This window comes from Marmota flaviventris, chromosome 18 (genome assembly GCF_047511675.1).
Source record: "Marmota flaviventris isolate mMarFla1 chromosome 18, mMarFla1.hap1, whole genome shotgun sequence".
Taxonomy (NCBI): domain Eukaryota; kingdom Metazoa; phylum Chordata; class Mammalia; order Rodentia; family Sciuridae; genus Marmota; species Marmota flaviventris.
The window spans coordinates 10,355,125-10,373,311 of record NC_092515.1 but is presented as its reverse complement, the minus strand read 5'-3'; the positions used below and the strand labels follow the sequence as shown (position 1 = coordinate 10,373,311).

The 18,187-nt window shown below is 52.4% G+C and overlaps 2 protein-coding genes across 2 annotated transcripts; one reads left to right on the top strand and one right to left on the bottom strand.

Moving 5' to 3' along the window:
* Nucleotides 1-807: 807 nt before the first annotated feature.
* Rtn2 (reticulon 2) lies at nt 808-9,877 on the bottom strand. The gene is made up of 10 exons (XM_027945896.2): nt 9,725-9,877; nt 8,049-8,093; nt 7,489-7,959; nt 7,142-7,390; nt 4,361-4,568; nt 3,845-3,983; nt 3,648-3,717; nt 3,475-3,521; nt 2,301-2,359; nt 808-2,025 (listed from the first exon to the last, which is right to left on the bottom strand). The coding sequence occupies exons 1-10, from the start codon at nt 9,756-9,758 to the stop codon at nt 1,944-1,946; spliced, it is 1,404 nt and encodes a 467-aa protein (XP_027801697.1). The 5' UTR covers nt 9,759-9,877; the 3' UTR covers nt 808-1,943.
* Nucleotides 9,878-11,150: 1,273 nt separating this feature from the next.
* Nucleotides 11,151-15,723, top strand: Ppm1n (protein phosphatase, Mg2+/Mn2+ dependent 1N (putative)). Its single transcript, XM_027945787.3, has 5 exons — nt 11,151-12,059; nt 12,885-13,002; nt 13,078-13,183; nt 13,269-13,329; nt 15,007-15,723. The coding sequence occupies exons 1-5, from the start codon at nt 11,151-11,153 to the stop codon at nt 15,073-15,075; spliced, it is 1,263 nt and encodes a 420-aa protein (XP_027801588.2). The 3' UTR covers nt 15,076-15,723.
* The last annotated feature ends 2,464 nt before the right edge of the window (nt 15,724-18,187 follow it).

The window sequence follows — 18,187 nt, the reverse complement described above, 5'->3', positions numbered from 1 at the left end:
CTTCCCTCTCCCTTCCTTAGTATGTTAGCATCCACATATCAGACAGAATATTTGGCCTTTAGTTTTTCGTGATTGGCTTATTTCACTTGGTATGATACTCTCCTATTCCATCCATTTACTGGCAAATGTCATAATTTCATTCTTCTTTATGGCTGAGTAATATTCCATTGTGTATATATACCACATTTTCTTTATCCATTCGTCTGTTGAAGGGCATCAAAGTTGGTTGCATAGTTTAGCTGTTTTGAAGTGAACTGCTATAAACGTTGATGTAGCCATGTCACTGTATTATGCTGATTAGGAAATAACATTTCTTTTTCTTTTCTTTTTAGTTGTTGATGGACCTCTATTTTATTCATTTATTTATATGTGGTGCTGAGAATTGGACCCAATGCCTCACATTTGCTAGGCAAGTGCTCTACCACTGAGCCACAATCCCAGCCCCCCAAAATAACATTTCTTTATAAAGTATTTTTGTTCAGTTTAGTTTTGTGTGGTGCTAGGGATGGAGCCCAGGGTCATGAACAGCTAGGTAAGTGCTACCACTGAGCTACCTCCCCAGTCCTTTTTATTTTTTGAGACAGAGTCTAAGTTGCTGAAGCTGGTCTCCAACTTGTGATCCTCCTGCCTCATCCTCCTAAGTCGCTGGGATTACAGGTATGTGCACCCCCCCTTCCCCAGCCCCAGCTTTATTTCTTAATCAATTTAAAGAAAAATATCAGGTAAATTGCAAAACAGTTGGTTTAAGGGACATGAAAGACAACAGGGGCTGAAAGTTTGGGAAACCACATGACTAACAATGGCAGGTTCTGTTTACTGAGCATTTATTATATGCCAGGCCTGGTACCAAGGGCTTTACATGTAGGTATAGTTAGGGCGACAGTTTTCCACTGGGGTAAAAGTATGTATGGTCGAGGTCATACAGCCAAGATGTAGAGGAGTTGAGATTCAATCCTAAATCCGTGGATTTTTAGACTTCCTCCTCCTCCCCCAGTTTAGTTTTGGAACCCGCAGCTCACAGACGTCATGAGGGATATAGTTCCAAGGCAATGGGGACGGAGAGCAGTGGGTGAGGAAAGACATTTGGGAGGTCGCCTAGACACGGCCTCCTGACTGATTAGGTATTGGAGGGAGGCTGGGGTCTGGGATGTAACGACGTGGGCAAGTCCCTGAGTTGGAAGTCGGGTAGGATGAGGAAGAGGTTTGGGTATGTGTGTGGGGTGAGGGAGCCTTCCACAAGGTCAGTGGACAGTGGCCTGGGTCCCAGGTGAGATGGCTGCACAGTAGGCAGTGTGGGCTCCATTAGTGACGTCTGCCTGCAGCACGGGCACGGAAAGTGGCTGCCAAGGCTCGGTTAGCCCTGGAATGGGCGGTCTCTCAGCATCTTCCCTGGATCATTTAATACTCTAAACAGATGGAAGCAGGGGGCTTCTTCCGCAGAGATGCGTGATGTTCTCCTGCGGTGTCACTTAAGTGCTTTCCAGTGCAGGAAGGTGAAAGCTGAAGGGGACTTGAAGCACAGGAGGCGTTGGTTTTCCACAGGAGTCTTTATTACAGTGTAAATCCAAGCGCAGGCCTCCTTTGGGCCCCATGCAAAGCCCCTGCTTTGGGGCTACCGGTGTCCTGGAGACACCAACCCCTCACAGCGCTTCCAGCGGCGGGACCGCGGAAGTGCAGGGCGGCGCCCTGTCTAGTCAACTACAAGTCCCAGCAGGCCCCGCGGCCAAGGTGCCTTATCTTCCCCAAACTCCTAGAGCAGAGCCACTTGGGAAATGTAGTCCTGGCCGCTCAATTTGGGCTCTTTCCCTAGTGGGAGTGATCCTGACACCCACTGGGAAATGGCTCAGGCCGAAGAGCGGTGAGGGTGGGGGTAGCCAGGAGATGGACTGGGACAGAGAGCTGCTGGGGTTAGGGGAAGGCGTCCCTCGGCAGAGACACCCCTCTCATTCGGCTTTGGCTTTGGATCCGGAGGCTGCAGCTGCTGCTGAGGAAAGGGCTCCAGTCCCTGGGATTTTAGCTCGGATCCTGAGGGAGAACCGCTTGGGGTCACCAGGTGTGGTCAGAGATGCCAAAGGCCACGGAGATTGGGAAAACTGAACTGGGGAACTAGTCGAGTACCCCAAACCAGCTCCTGCCTCCACCTAATGGCCTGCATTGGAGTCATCTCTCATCCTGCTCTGAGAAGGGGGCATGTAGCCCCAAGAGATTTAGCGACCCATGCAAGTGTCTGGGAAGATAAAAGGAAAAAGTTCCCATGCTCCCCATTTCCCCTCCCGTCCATCTCCGCCTCAGGCCCTTACTTAGCTTTGATGTGGCTCAACTGATTGGTCACCAATCCCACATACTGGTCGATCTGGGCCTGGGGAAACCAAGGAGGAAAAGAAAGAATTGGAAGGAGTTCTCTTCAATTCATGAAGGAGGTGCCTTCTCACCCACCTCTAAATCAGAAGCTGTGGGGAGTGGCCCACCACTCCACCTTCAACTCTAATAAAGTCCCCTTGGATGACAGAGGTTCAAGTGTAAGGTCAGTGGCTGGGCCATGTTCCCCATGGGGCAGAGATGTCAGACCTGCAAGTATCTATCTGCCAAGTGAGCCTCTGTCCCTGAGCACCTTGGTTGATCCTTGAGTTTGTGTGTGTGTTCGCCTGCGTGTGCTGTGAGGTATGGAAAGCCTTAGAGAGTAATGAGTTCCTGAGTGAACTGATTTAAATATTAGTTTAATTCACAATGTTAGCTGACTCTGTGTGTCTCGGTGACTCCAGTCTGTGAGTTAGGTCCGCCTCTCTGGCAGGACACCTATCATTTGGCTCTCAGCTGGGCTGAGAAGGAAGTGTCAGTCCACCTGCCTGACTCTGGATAGGATGGATGTCAGTTGGTCCTGGACATTCCAGTGGTCGGGATAACAATCACCTCTCCCAATTTTGACTGACATGAGAGGCAATCCCTGACTGTTTCAGGTAATGAAGGCATTTATCAGGGTGCCTGACTTTGGCTGGGATAGGTGTCAGTTAGACCCAGCTATGTGTAGGCTACATGGCATTGATCTGTCTGCCTCTGTATTTTGGTCTCAGTGGTATGGGGGGGTGGGGGGAGGCAGCATGCTCCCATCTATCTGCCTGGATGAGCACTATTCAGCCCCAGGGTGTGGCAGAGAGAGGAGGCAGCTAGGCTGGCCCTCTCTGGCTAGGACATGCCAATTGGACCTTGGAACTGCCATCAGCTACCATCAGACTTTGGATCTACCATCAGAGGATGAGTTAGTCCATCTGCCCTGGGTTGGGGCATGTCCGTTGGATCCTGGTTCTACCAACTAAAATGCCTGTCTCTGGCTATTAGACATATTAGACTCTAGTTCTGATGAAGGGCAGCAGCCAGAAACCTGGGTCTGGCTGGGACATCTGTAAGTGGGACCTGGTTCTGGAAGAGAGGTTTGTCCTACCACCCGTGTTTGGCCCTGGAGCTTGCCACACGCACCTGGTGCTGCCGATACAGCAGAGGAACAGTGAATAAAGCAATCACTCCTGCAGGTAGAGAGACGGGGATCAGGGGTCTCCCGGGAGATCAACAGCTCCAACTGAAGCTTCATCCCCCACCAAACTCCAGCAACCCACCTCCCCAGGTTGCCCTCCACAGACACCCCAGCTCACCCAGAATGAGAAGAGTCAAGCCGTTGAAGACGGCACCCACGAAGGTCAAGATGTAGAAGAGGAGAGCCAGCTGGGGGTGAGGTCAGGGTCATCAGGGTCTATGGGCTGGGAACTTACCCAGCCATGGTCCTCCCATCCCCCTCCCAGAAATGAGTGCTGGGAACCCAGGAGGGCTGTGGGCAGGGGCTTCAGAACACCTTGAGGGAATCCACCAGGTCTTCGACAAGGAAGAAGTGCCGCAGCTGGGTGGCTGTGGAAACCACGTGGGAGGCGATCTGCTGGGACCAACGTTCTGTCTGCTCCCGAGTCAAGGTCAGATCCACATCCAGGTAGGCCCTGATGGGACAAGGGGTGTGGGGTGAGTCAGCGGGTGGATGGGGCTCGGAGTGGGAGGAGGGGGCTCAAACAAGGGCAATAATGAGGGTTGGGGACAACACCAGTTAGAACTAAAGGACAAATCAAAGGAACCACATGAAGAGGGCTGGGGTCAACATGGGGGTCATAAGAAGGAATCAGGAATTAAGGGATCCAGGTTAAGACCAGAGATTAGTATTGTGGGTCAGAACCCACTTTAAAGTCAGGTCAGACTAGAAAGTTAGAATGAGGAGGGGCGGGGCCAGTACCAGATGCCAGTTAGTGCCTGACTTGAGGTCATGGGTCATGATTTAGGGCCAGTGCTGGGGCCTGATGGAATTGGGGTCAGGGGTTCTCACTGAAAGGGGTTGGCGCCATCCCCCCGGTGCACAGCCTGCAGCACTTTGCGGTAAACCCTGAGAGAGATGGTGCCGCAGAGCAGCAACAGAGCCACGTGGGCGGCCACCGACACGATGCTAAAGTGCAGGAGGCAGAGGAGGGAGACCATGAGGCCAGTGAAGACCACGCCTGACGTCCTCGTGTCCTTCCAGTACAGCAGGTCCGCCACTGTGGAGGGGGAGGCATCAGGCTGCGGCTCGAATCTGGCCTGTCTGACCTCTTGATCCCCGTTTCTGTCCCACGCCCGCACCATGCCTTCTAACAGTGCACCCGGCTGAGCCCTAACAGGGGTTTCCTTTTTCGGGGGGGAGGGAGCAGATAATGAGGATTTAACCCGGGGACCCCTAAGTTACACCCCCAGCCCTTTTAAGTTAATTAATTAATCATTTTTGAGACAGGGTCTTGCCAAGTGACTGAGAGTCTGCTTCAATTGCTGAGGCTGGCCTTGAACTTGTGATCCTCCTGCCTCGGCCTCTGAAGTCACTGGGATTATAGGCATCCGCCAATGGGCCCAGCTTTAATTCATTGTTTTTAAGAGCTAAGCGACTTTCCCCTAGTGTGGCTGTTCTTTTTTTTTTCTTCCTTCCTTCCAGGTACTGGGGATTAATCCCAGGGGCAGGCGTTCTACCACTGAGCTATACCCCCAGCCCTTTTTATTTGGGGTCTGGCTAAATTGTTCAGGCTGGCCCGGAACTCTCTATCCTGCTCCAGCCTCCCCTGTGGCCAGGATTACATGCAAGCACCTCTATCTCAACGCCTCAGTCATTTCATTCTGCTGAATCCTATACTTATCCCAGGGTCTTTCACTGTTTCCTAACCCCTCCTCCCCTTGACCCCAACAGTGAGGCAAGCACCATTCTTCTACAGATATTCTTACCTCCTGGAGCTTCTATTTCTGAGATAGACTCCCAGGGGTGGCATTGCTCTGTGGACCAGCTGTGTATTTTTTAATGTCATGAATTTTGTCAGGTGGCTTACCAGCAAGACTCACAAGTCTTATTTCCAAGAGCAACATAAGAGTGATCTTTTCCCAACATCCTGCCCTGCAACGGAGGTTGTTCTTTTTCAACAACCTGTTTTTTTTTTTTGCCAGCCTGACAGTGTAGTGATAACTCCTTGACAGTCTTACCAACACGTTTTCCTAAGTCTTCAATATATTCATAATACCATGCTCTCCTTTCTAAGCACTAATTCAAATTTCTGACCCTTTTCAGAGATGCTAACTCACCTCTCAAGCCTTGCCTGAGCCCTGATCGGTGACTTCCAGGCTCCAAGGTTTCAACGGTCATCAACCATCCTCCCAATAACCCAGTCTCACTTCAGCCCCAAACTGTGAGCTCAGTGGTCCTCTATTTCCTTCCAGACCCTCCCCATCCTCTCATCCTCACTCCAAATCAAACTGACCCATCCCACACCCACACCAGCCCTCTCACTTCGGTATTCTCCCTATACTCATCCTGGCATTTACCTCTAAATAGGAAAGGACCCCCACTCCCAAGTGCAAAGCCCTCCCAGGCAGGTTCCCCAAAGTCCAGGCCAGTAGGTGGGGGAGGGGCCGGGTCGCCTGAGGCGGGGCCTAAGTTTAGGCATGCTGGGGGGAGGGGGCCTCGCACTCGCAGCTGTGCTGGCTTGTCCAATCCCTGAGTGACAGCACCGCCTGGGCCTGAAGCTGGGGGAGGGGACCTTGTTGCTCCCTAGCCTCAAAGCCCTGGCTTGGAGGAGAGGGGGACCCCACAAGCCCTCCAAGACCTCCCTAGACTCCCCCTGACTCCCCCCAGCCCCAGCTTGCAATGCCGGGGAATTCCGGACCAATAGGAAACTTGCCCCAGATTGGGGCGAGACCAGGGCACATCTGTACCCTTTCCGCTGTCCCCCAACCCCAGTCCCAGGCTGCCCCATAAACCCACCTTTACTCCCCATCTTGACTCTAAGGGAGAGGCTGCAGACACCACTGCTTCTCAGAAATTTTGCCCACTTGTGGAACCCGCAGGGAGGGAGTAGAGGGGCGGAGCCCCTGTGTAAGAAGCCAATGGCTGTCCATAGAGGTGTGGCCAATTCCAAAATTGGAACTCTTTGTAAACAGCCTAGAACAGTGATGTCTACAACCAACCTGTGGCGGTTCCTGGAGGCAGAGTACATTTAAAAGTAAGGCTGGGTCTATTTACAAGTGGTCTATAGACGTGGTCAGGGAAGAGAAGAGTTTTTAAAGGAGTAGAATTTACTTATAAAAATATCATAGCCGGGTGTGGTGGCACCTGCCTGTAATCTCAGCGGCTTGGGAGGCTGAGGCAGGAGGATCGCAAGTACTTTAGCAAATCCCTGAGCAACTTGGCAATACCCTGTTTCAAAATAAAAAAAATTAAACGGGCTGGGGATGTGGCTCAGTGTTAAGCACCTCTGGGTTCAATCCCTGGTTTGAAAAAAAAAAATCCTATAATTGCATACAGGAGAGAGCCTATATTTTCAGAGATTTGGCATGTCCACAATCGGCATGTAGGGAGTCCAAAAGAGGGAGGATTCATTTTTAGCAATCAGTCAGTCCTAATGCTTGAAGGAGGGCTAACTTCTGGAATGGGCGGGTAACTACATAAAAGGAGCCAATGGTAATCTCAGCTAAGGGGAAATTATGCTAATTTCCCCACTGTCCTGTGTTCCTTTGCCAGGTTGGCCCCTTTAACTTCCAGCCCTCCCACATTTAGCCTGCTGTAGTCCAAGGGAGCATCTGCTCACACACTGCTTACCTAGAATGTGTGGCTGCAGGGTGAATTCTGATTGATCCCTGCTATGGAGACACTGTCCCAAGACTGGCTCCAGTGGTCCCCATGGCTCCTCTTCCTCGGCCAGCGAGGGCTCATCAGGCCCAGAGTTGGAATCTGGGGATCCTGGTTGGGATGGAGTACCAGCCTCAGGTGTCCTACAGCTGGGGCTGGGCTGGGGGGTCAAGACCTCAGGTGGTGAGGACTGAGAAAATCCACGTTGTAGGTCCAGTTCTGGCGCAGTAGAGAGAGAAGGTCGTGAGTATTCTCCTTGGAGGTGCCCCAAGAGACCACCCACCCCTCTTGGCTTAGGTCCAACTTGGACATCTCACCTTCCTTAGCCGCTCCCTCCTCCAATCCATCAGGTTCCTCGTCTTCCAGAGGGGTGGAGCTGCTGGTGGCAGAGTCCTCCCCAGATCCCACTCCCCTGGCAGCCCAGCCTAGTTGGTCCAGCCGGAGCCTCAGGTCCTCCAGAGGGCGTTCAGTTGGAGGTACGGTGTCAGGATCACCCCGGCGTCCAGGCTCTGGGGACTGGCTCAGGCTGGGGATGCTCTCCAAGCTGTCTCCTAGGCCGGGCTGAGGGGGCAGGTCTCGTGGTTCTGAGACTGAACGGCCCTGAGGCCGGGGGCGGCGGGCAGCTGAATCTCTACGGCCCCCAGAGCCCACCACACCATCGAAGGCGATGTAGGAGAAGGTCAGCTCCCGGGGGGTACCCCAGTCCTGGGACGTGGTCTCCTCCTCCTCATCCTCTGAGAATTCCCGGGCTGTGTGCAGCTCCCGAAAATCCGAGTCGTCATTTCCTCCTGTTGGGCAAAGAAGGGCTGTGAGCAGAATCCTGACCTACACAGGTGCCCCTTTCAGTTCCCACCCTCGTATCCCCCCATCCACTTACCTTCTGTGGAATCAGGGGTAGAAGAGGCTGTAGATGGAGCTTCTTCTGCAAGAAGAAAGAAATCAAGACTCTTAGGAAGCTTATAAACTCTGAATCACAGAAGTGCCAGTCCTGGAATCTAGGATGATCTGAATTAAGGAATCTTAGAATATTTTGAGCCACAGGATCAGGACATTCTGCATATAGACTGCAAAATCTTAGCATCACTGCTATGAGAGGCTCAGAGTCTAACAAGTAAGTTCCTATCCAGGAATTTCAATCTTAGAATCTTCAACTTAAGGATCTTGGGAGGTTTCAATTTACTCTTTAAACAACCATTTACTGAGTGCCTACTATGTGCCAGGCACTCTTCTAGGCCCTGGGAATATATCTATGAGCAAAACAAAAGTCCTGCCCTCATAGAGGTTACATCCTATGGGAGAGGCAGACAATACATAAGTAAATATATGACATAGGGTCTTAATAAGTGTGTGAAGAAAAATAATCAGGGTAATAGGAGAGAAGGAGAGGTGGTGCTGTTTCAGATAAGATGGTCCCAAAACCTTCTCTGTTAAGATGATATTTGAACAGAGGCCTGAATGAAGTAAGGAAGCCATGAGGACCTCTAGGAAGAGCTTTCCAGGCAAAGGGGAAAGCTAGTGCAAAGTTCCTGAGGCAGGCGCTATGCTTATATATGGTGAGTGGAGCAGTGTGCCTGGAGCAAAATCAGTGGGAGAAAGGGCAGGAGATGACAGGAAGACTAGCAGGGGTGGGGTGGGGAACAGACCAACCAGCAGGCACTCACTTTATAATGCGAGATAAGAACAAGATCTTAGAATGTTGGGATGAGACTCTGAAATTCTTAGAATTTGGGCATCTGGACACTCCAGACATGCAAGTGGCTAGGTCTGAGAATGTTGCCATCCCCAGCTGTCAGAACCTTTTCTGAGTGGGACAGAGGATGGTAAACACGGACTGCTAGAGCTCTGGACTCAGAGATCAGGAAGATCAGACCAAGCATTTTCAATTGGGAATCCAGCCCCTAGGAACTGGGTTGGGGTTCTGCACACAGGTGATGTCTGCACATAAGGTTTGGAAATTGAAACAGGACGCCCCCTGCCCCCACCCCGCAACTTTGGCTGGAGAATCAGAGGCCTGGAGCTGAGTGGGTCTTCCCCAGGATTACCACTAATGAGTGGAAAAGCCTGCTGAACACCCAAGAGTCCTAGCACTAACCCAGGGATGTCTTTTCCGGAGACAGGGGATTGGACAATTTGGGCTAGATTAGGGCTGCTTCTCGGGTAGACTACGAGGGTGGGTAATGGGAAGTCATACCTCTCTTCTCCATCCTGGCTCTGCCCCTCTATTCAACCCCCTCCCCGCCAGCTGCGGCCAGCACCAGAGCCCGGGGACAGCTCCCCGCGCACCTCCTCATCCCAGGGTTGGGCGGGGCGACACATCCTAGTGCCCTGCGCGCCGGGGTCCAGTGTCCCCATCTCCTCCCTTTTTCACCCGGGTTCTCCAGGTCAGGCTGCCCCCGCGGCTGCCAGAGCGCAGGGGGGGAGGGGAGAGCTTCCTTTGTCTCCTTCGTCTCCTCCCTCCATCCCGGCTCTCCTGCGGCTCAGCGCCCAGGGGATATCAGGAGGACCCCACTCGGGCCTCTGAGACCCACAACAGGCCACAGCCTCCCTACTCACTGCAGTGGGCGAAGACCGGCAGGACCTGCCCCATGGCCCCCCTCGGGCCTGCATCGGGACCCCAGCCCACTCCGGCCGCGCCGCCCTGGGCCCGGGGCCGCGGGCGCTCATCTCCGCCGCGCCCACGCCACCGCCGCCATCCTCGCCGCCTCCTCCTCCCGGGCTGCTCCAGCAGCCGCCGCCGCCGCCCTCTGCTCGGCTTGGCGAGGGCGGGCGGAGCCGCGGCGGGGAAGGCACTGCAGCGCGGGACCGGGGGCGGGGCCAGAGGACCCGCGGGGCGGAACCGGAGGGAGGGCGAGGGGGCGGGGAGACACCGACGAACACGGGAGAGGCGAGGCCTTTTTACTAGAGGGGCGGGCTTAGGAGGTTAGATGGCAGGCCTAAGGGGCGGGGTCTATGTGGAAGTGGGCTCAGCCTTCGGGGGAAGAGCGACAGAGCCTGGGATAGGGTGAGGGGCCCGAAAGAATGCTTAAGCGAAAAGGACGGGGCGTGGATCCCAGAGTTGGTTGGAGCGGGTCTAGAGGTAGCACTGAAGAATGGGAAGAAAGAATCTAGCGCTCGGAGATATGCTCCGAACCTAGGTTTGCAGAGGGAATGAGAAAGAGGGCGGGAAGAAAGTACTCTGAAACTTTCGAGGCAAAGGATGGAGCTCAAAAGCCTGTAGGACTATTCAAAAAATTGGGCGGGGTCACAGCTAGAGGCGTGGCCTAGAGGGACTAGGCACAAGAGAGTGGCCATAACCTGGAGAGAAGGGGCCAGTTTCGACTAGCGGGAGTTTAGGGGTGGGCTGAAGTTGAGGAGCTAGAGGCGATGCCAGGACTGCGAAAATTGATTTCTCTCTCTCTCTTTTTTTCTTCCAGTACTGGGGATTGAACACAGGTCTTGGGGCAGGACTGCGAAAATTGGAAGACTCAGGCAGTGGGCTTGAATTGATGGCAGGACCTGGAAGTTAAAGCAACTGGACCCCTGGATAAGGGTCCAGAAGGGCAGCAGTCCGTAAAATATTGTACTTAAAGGTTTTGCTGGATGCGGGACCACTGAGGTGGGCGGAGCTTGGATTGAACCGGGCTGGGATTTGAAGCCCACGAAAACACAGATTCTAGAGCTAATTTCTCTGTGACACCGATGAACATTTTCTGATTCAGTTTCCTCTTCTTGATGTATAATAGTGTAACGAATATGGCCGGTGCTGTGTAATAGTGTGCTGCTATCATTTTTTTTTTTTTTTCTGATCCAGAACCCAAACCCCACTTTGGAGGTGCGGGAGAAAGTAGTCCCAGGAATGGAATTTCTTTTAGTGATGCGGCTTGGGTGCAGGTCAAGGAGTAGGAAAGAGATTTACTTGGTTTAAAATCTCACAGCGAGGGATTAACAGTGTGTTGGGAGGGCGGGTCAGGTGCTGAGGGTGAAGCCTTCCTGATAAGAGATGGCGGCCCTTGCAGGTCTGCTGGAGTGTCTCCTCTGGCCGGCTCGCAAGGATGAAGAGGCAGAGAAGGAAGAGGAAGCTGGCGCCCAAGGGCCTCAGTCTCTCCTGGCTGCGCCGCGATGCTCCCAGAGGCCACACGGGGGTGTGGCAGCATCGTCCGGCCTGCGCTTCGGAGCCAGCGCAGCGCAGGGTTGGCGAACGCATATGGAGGACTCGCACTGCGCTTGGCTCTCCTTACCTGGGCTGCCGCCTGGCTGGGCTTTCTTCGCTATCCTCGACGGCCACGGAGGGGCGCGAGTTGCCCGCTTCGGCGCGCGCCACCTGCCAGGCCACGTGCTCGAGGAGCTAGGCCCAGCGCCCAGCGAACCCGAGGGCGTGAGCCAGGCGCTGCGCCGAGCCTTCTTGAATGCCGACGAGCGACTCCGCTCGCTCTGGCCCGGTGGCGAACCCGGCGGCTCCACTGCGGTCGTGTTGCTGGTCTCCCCGCGCTTTCTATACCTGGCGCACTGCGGTGACTCGCGCGCCGTGCTGAGCCGCGCCGGCGCCGTGGCCTTCGGCACCCAAGACCACCGGCCCCTCCGGCCGCGGGAACGCGAGCGCATCTACAACTCGGGCGGCACCATCCGTCGCCGTCGCGTCGAGGGCTCTCTGGCAGTGTCTCGAGCACTAGGCGATTTTGCTAACAAAGCGGCTCCGGGGAGGCCCCCCGAACTGCAGCTAATTTCCGCGGAGCCTGAAGTGGCTGCCCTGGCACGCCAGACTGAGGACGAATTCGTGCTCCTGGCCTCTGACAGCGTGTGGGAAGTTACGTCTGGTGCTGCCCTGGTGGGACTGGTGGCATCGCGCCTCCGTTTGGACCTGGCCCCAGAGCTTCTCTGCGCGCAGCTGTTGGACACGTGTCTGTGCCAGGTCCTGGGGGCGGGGCATAGTATCACTGAGGCTTGGAACATGGGGGAGATCTGCAGCATTTGTGGGAGAAGGGATTTTAATAGACCAGGGGTTGGGGAACAACTAGAGGGCGTGTATGCTGGAATGCGCAGGGCCAAAATACGGAGAGGGGAGAGCCTGTGGTATGGTTTAAGATACAAAGGGAGCCCGGGATGGTGGCACAAACCTGTAATCCCAGATGCTTAGGAAATTGAGGCAGAAGGATCACAAGTTCCAAGCCAGTCTCGGCAATTTATCCAGCACTAAGCAACTAAGCCCTAAGCAACTAAGCCCTGTCTCTAAATAAAAAATAAAAAGGGTTGGGGATGTGGCTCAGTGGTTAGGCGCCTCTAATCCCCAGTACCAATACAACAAACAAACAACAAAAAACAAAGGGAGAGAAGTGCTAGACAGGTAAGTGGGAGGGAGTTAAGAATCACGTGGGGCTGGGGATGTGGCTCAACTGGTTGCATGCTCACCTAGCATGCCTGAGGCACAGGGTTCGATTCTAAGCACCACATAAAAATAAAATAAAGATATTGTGTCCACCTAAAACTAAAAAAAATGAATATTAAGAAAAAAAGATTGAAGAACTTCATATAAAAGGTGTGGTTCTCTTTTAGTAGGGTGGGGCTAGGACAGGGAGAGATTGGTGTAAGTGGGAGAAGGCTTGGTTTTGACTGGCAGATGGGTGAGACTTGAGAGGCACAGGCATATCTAGACTGGGGAGGACTTCTAAAGACTTGAAACTCTGCACAGTAGCCTTCAACCCTATGCTACTGGTGTCCTTTTCTCCACTTTTTCCAGGGCAGCCTGGACAACATGACCTGCATCGTGGTTTGCTTCCCAGGGGCTCCCAGGGCTTGTGAGGAGGCCATCAGGAGGGAGCATGCGCTGGATACAGCCCTGGGCCGCAGAGTAGCTGGTGAGCAGGCACCCAGCGCCCCATGGGAGGGGCATTGGCAAGCAGGGGCTCTCCATAACCCTTAGCTCTTCTCAGAGCTGTGTGTCTCTGCTCAGGAGCCCCCCAGTCTGAACACAGTTTTCAGGACTCTGGCCTCGGAGGACATCCTGGATTTGCCTCCTGGGGGAGGACTGCACTGCAAGTGAGTTGGGGTGGGGTGGGGTGGGGTGGGGTGGGGGAGGGGTCATCAGAGGAGGATCTCCTGAGAGCCTCCCTCTGCTCTTCAGGGCTGCAGTCATTGCTGAAGCTTATTCTCAGCTCTTCCAGGCCTCAGAAGAATGTTGGGAGGTAAGGACCCTCTGGGTTGTTTATTTATATTATGCTGGGGCTTGAACCCAAGGCCTTCTGCATACTAGGCAAGCACTCTACCACTCTGCTACACCCCCAGCCTGTGTTCTTAAAGGTTTTTATTGGGGACACATAATCCAGGAACACATAAACTTCCTAGTGATGGGGAATTTGTGTGTGTGTGTGTGTCTGAGTGATGTTGCTGTTGTTTTGTTGGGGGAGGTACTAGGGTTTTTTTTACCAAGAATTAAACCCAGAGGCACTTAACTACTGAGTCATATTCCTAGCCCTTTTTAAATATTTTATTTAAAGACAAGGTCTCCCTGAGTTGTTTAGGGCCTCACTAAGTTGCTGAGGCTGGCTTTGAACTCATGATCCCCCTGCCTCCGCCTCCTGAGCCATTGGGATTATAAATGTGCACCACCATGCCTGGCTGGAACTAGGGATTTCACCCAGGGACACTTTACCAATGAGCTACATCCCTAGCCCTTTCTATTAATTTGGGACAGGGACTCTCTAAGTTGCTGCAGCTGGCTTTGAACTTGTGAACCTCCTGAGTCAGCCTCCCGAATCACTGGGATTATAGGTGTGCACCACTGCGCCCAGCGGTGATGGGCATTTTGAAGCCAGTGAGGGCAGGAACTTGCCTGATACATTAACACATGCTCACTCCTGGCCCTGAAGGGGGGATAAATGGGGGATGCGCATGCAGAGAAGAGCTCTGATTCCCTGCCAAGAAATGTAGCTCCTGTGGTGCTTGTAAAGCCCCATCAACCTAAGCACCACCTTCTCCCTCCAGGAATAAGGCAGAAATTTCAGGGAATATTAATGGCCAATTTCAAGGCTTAAATGCTCTTCAGACACCACCAAGTTATCTAAGGATGGCCCAGGTCTTGCCCAGATAGCTGAGAATTTGGAGACAGGGGATTGGACTAAGGCTTGGGGTGGGGATCAAGGGAGGAAATCTGAGGGGGGGATTGCCCCAAGGCATGGCAGAGAAGGGAGTTTGGTTATTATTATGAGAATGAGCAATGGTTGTTGATAATTTTTCAGCAGCAGGAGGAGGTATTTGCCAAGATTCTTTGAGTTGTGAGTGACAGAAACCCAATTCACCCTGGGAAAGCAAAGCGGGGAATTTATTGGGCCATGTAATTGAAGAGTTCAGGGGCTTCAGGCATGGCTGCTTTCAGTTGTCAGATGAAGTCATTAGGAACCATCTCTTCATTTTATTTTCTCAGAACTGGCTTCATTCCCATGCCGGGTCACCTCGTGAAGTAGCAGAGAGTGGCAGTTCCAGCTTAGATGCCACTGTCCTAACTGTCCCTAGTGGAGAGAACTTGCCAATTCCCCTATAGTTGTAGCTGGTCCCAAGACTAGTTCTCTTGTCCACACTGGGTCACAGCCTGACTAGTCATGGTGTCTCCGATTGGCAAGACTGGGGTCATGAGCTGAAGTTGGAGTTGGGGTCCACTCCACTTAAACCTGATGGATTGAGTTAGAGCACTTGCCCAGTTTGTGCAAGGCCCTGGGTTTGATCCCCAGTTTGGGGCTGGGGTGGGGTGGAGATGGGGGAGATGGTCCCTCACAAGAAAATAGGGTGGGTATTTCCAGAAGACAGTAAATGCTGAGAAGCAGCATGGCATTGATATTTACCTGCTCCCACACTTTGTGTTGCAGAAGGGACAGGATGGGGCTGGGAAGCCCAGCAGTACCCATTTGAACTCTGCCTTGAACTTGGAGGCCTGATAGCAGTTGACTTTTGGGGACCCTCAGCTCAACTGGGACCCCATCAGAACTCAGAAAAAACTGCCCCTTCCCCAGCTATGTGAACCAGCGGAAGGAAGCAAGCTGATGGAGGAACCCCAGAATACTTATTTCCCCTTCTCCTACTTCTCCCTCACAGAAGAGACTGACTTATGAGGGGAAATTCCACCACCTTCTAGACCAAAAATAACCCAAAACCAAATGTTTGAAATACTTAGAGCTGAACAGATCCTGAGAGATCACCAGGTTCAATGACCTTCTTTTTCCATCCTATTTTCCATCTGTTTTTGAGGGGAGATGGATAAAGTTTCAATCACTAAATTTTAATTACATTAGTAATTCCAAATAATTTTCATATTTAAAAAATTATTTGCCTATCAGCAAATATGTAGTGGACACCTGCTGTGTTCCAGGACATGTTCACAGTTATGAACCAGGCCAGTCACCAAGACCCTTGCTCTCATGAAGCTCACCTCCAAACCTGGGGAGACAGAAAACAAGGGAACCGATAGATAAGGTCATCTCAGACACCGACAAGTGTCATAGGGAAAATAAAACAAGACATGATAAGAAAATGATGAGGGGAGCCATTTTGATTTTTACATTTTATTTATTTATTTATTTTTGGTACTGGGGACTGAACTTAGGAGTGCTTTATCACTGAACTACATCCTCAGTCTTTATTATTATTATTTTGAAAGAGGGTCTCCCTAAATTGCTGAGGCTGGCCTCAGACTTGCAGTCTCCCAGCATCAGCCTGCCCAGTCACTGGGGTTACAGGTGTGTGCCAGCTTGGTCAGCCTTTATTTTACTTTTTAAATTTTAATTTAATTCATTTAGATTGGAGGAGGTACCAGGGACAGAACCCAAGGGTACTTAGCCACTGAGCCACATCCCCAGGCTTTTTATTTTTTTGAGACAGGGTCTTGCTAAGTTGCTTAGGGCTTCGCTCAGTTGCTGAAGCTGGCTTTGAACTTACAATCCTCCTGCCTCAGGCTCCTGAGCTGCTGGGATATGGGTGTGCACTGCCATGCCTGGCCAATTATTTTAGTTTTGAATAGGTAATAAATTCACCTAGTTTCAAGTTCAAAGGTGAAGTGAAAAGGCTTTCTGGATCCCCTCATCCTTCAGCCATTCAATTTTCCAGCTGGGGTAGCTGCTTCAATAGGGGCAGGTAAAGTCTCTGAGAAGGGGACAGCTGAGCAGAGACTTGACACAGGAACCAGCCATGTGAAGAAGAGTGTCCCACAGCAGAGGGAACAGCCAGTGTGAAGGCCTAGGAGCAGGGCTAAATTGGCATTTTCTAGATGAGGTTTCAGGCCTCTGTGACCATAGGACTCTTTACAGTGTCACCCTCCATCCCATCAGTAACCATTGTAATGAGTTTGGAGTAAATTTTTCAGGACCCTTTACCCTGCAGGTACAAATATGTATATGTCACCTTAGGTGTTCTTGATTTTCCCTACCCTATATGTCATTCAGCAACTCACTCAATTCACTCAGTGACATTAAGATTTCATCAAGTCCTTTACAGGACTCATTCTTTTAAGCTGCTGCCTAGCACCTCAAACAAGAGACATGGGAGGGTTTAATTATCCTGTCTTCTCAACGGTCATTTATTCTGCTTCTAATTTCTTCCTCTCACATCACTGACATGTCGACATAAGATTCTCTATCAGACTCCTCATGTACACATCCAGGAGTTCTCTAGTGCAGGGGTCTTGCTATCTGTTTGGCACAGCATTAGAGCTAAGAATGCTTTTTACGTTTTTAAAAGAAGGGAAATTCCAAAGTTTATTTTGTAAAAAAAAAAAGAAGAGAGAAGATATTGGGGATGGGTTGTAATCCAACACTTGCCTAGCATTTAAGAAGCCCCTCTTTCTGTCCCCAGCACCATAAAAAAAAAAAAAAAAGGAAAAAAAATATGTGAACCAGACCTTTGTCTAATATGCCTCAAGTGTTTACTATTTGAACTTTTATAGAAAAAGTGCTGATTCCTGTTATAGTGCAGATGGCACTTGGAAGTAGCAGCCCTCCCATTGCATAGATGTGAAAGCTGAGACCCAGAGGAGAAAGGACTTGGCCAAGGCCACACAGAACAGGGGTTCTCATTCAGTTGGATAAATGTTGAGCTGCTATCCTGGGCCTGGCTGGATTGGGTGAGCCCCAAAACGGATCAAGCCTGCGCTTGCAGCCAGAGAACTCAGACTAGAGGAAATACAATCATAACCTAGGGGTACAGGGTCAAGGTCTCCCAGAGTTCGGCAGGGAAGGGAGAGGGCTAGGGGTTCTGTGGAGAAGAATTAATAATAGAGCTTGACCTAGAAAGATGAAGTGTTCCCCAAGGGAAAGGAGGCAGGAGAGCGTCCAGAAAAAGGAGTGCACTTCTTCAACTGGGCCCAGAGAATTGGTTTTAATCCATACCTTGGCTTTCGGGGTTCCGGGGACTCAGGCAAGAGGCCCATGGGCCAGATTCATTCTGTGTCTCCACGTCTCAGTTTACCGATTTGTAAAAGGGGAAGCAGTGGTTCTCCAGGGCTAGAGCACCTCATCCAGCCCAGGTGGCGCTCTACTGGAGGGGCGTGGCCTCCCGTGGCGTCATTCGGGGCGGGGCCTGCTGCGGAAGCCCTGGAGGGAGTATGGGCTCGCGCCAGGGCTGCGCCGAGAGGAGGGGGCTCCCGGGAGTCGGCCCCTAGGAGGGTTTCTTCGCCCCGGTGCCCATCCGGTCGCTGGGATGATCCTGCTTGTCCTCCGTGGGCGAAACTAAGTCATAACGGGGCGTGTGGCGAGGGGGTCTTTCTCCACACGGAACCTAGCGTCCCATCCCGAACCCGGGCCAGCGCAGCACCCCCATCCTCCGCACTCCCCGCGGATCCCCACCTTTACCCCCGCCCCCACCCCACCCCACCCCACCCCCCGACCCTGCGGCGGTGAGTCAGCGGCCGGCCGCGCCCCCTCGGCCCACTTCCTCTCACCTTCCCTGGGCGGGCGGGGGGCAATGAGGCGGGGGCCTTGCCAGCCGTCACCCTCCTGGGCGGGCGAGGGGCCTCATCCCTTAGTCACCCCTCAGAAACTGACTGAGAAGCTTGGAGGG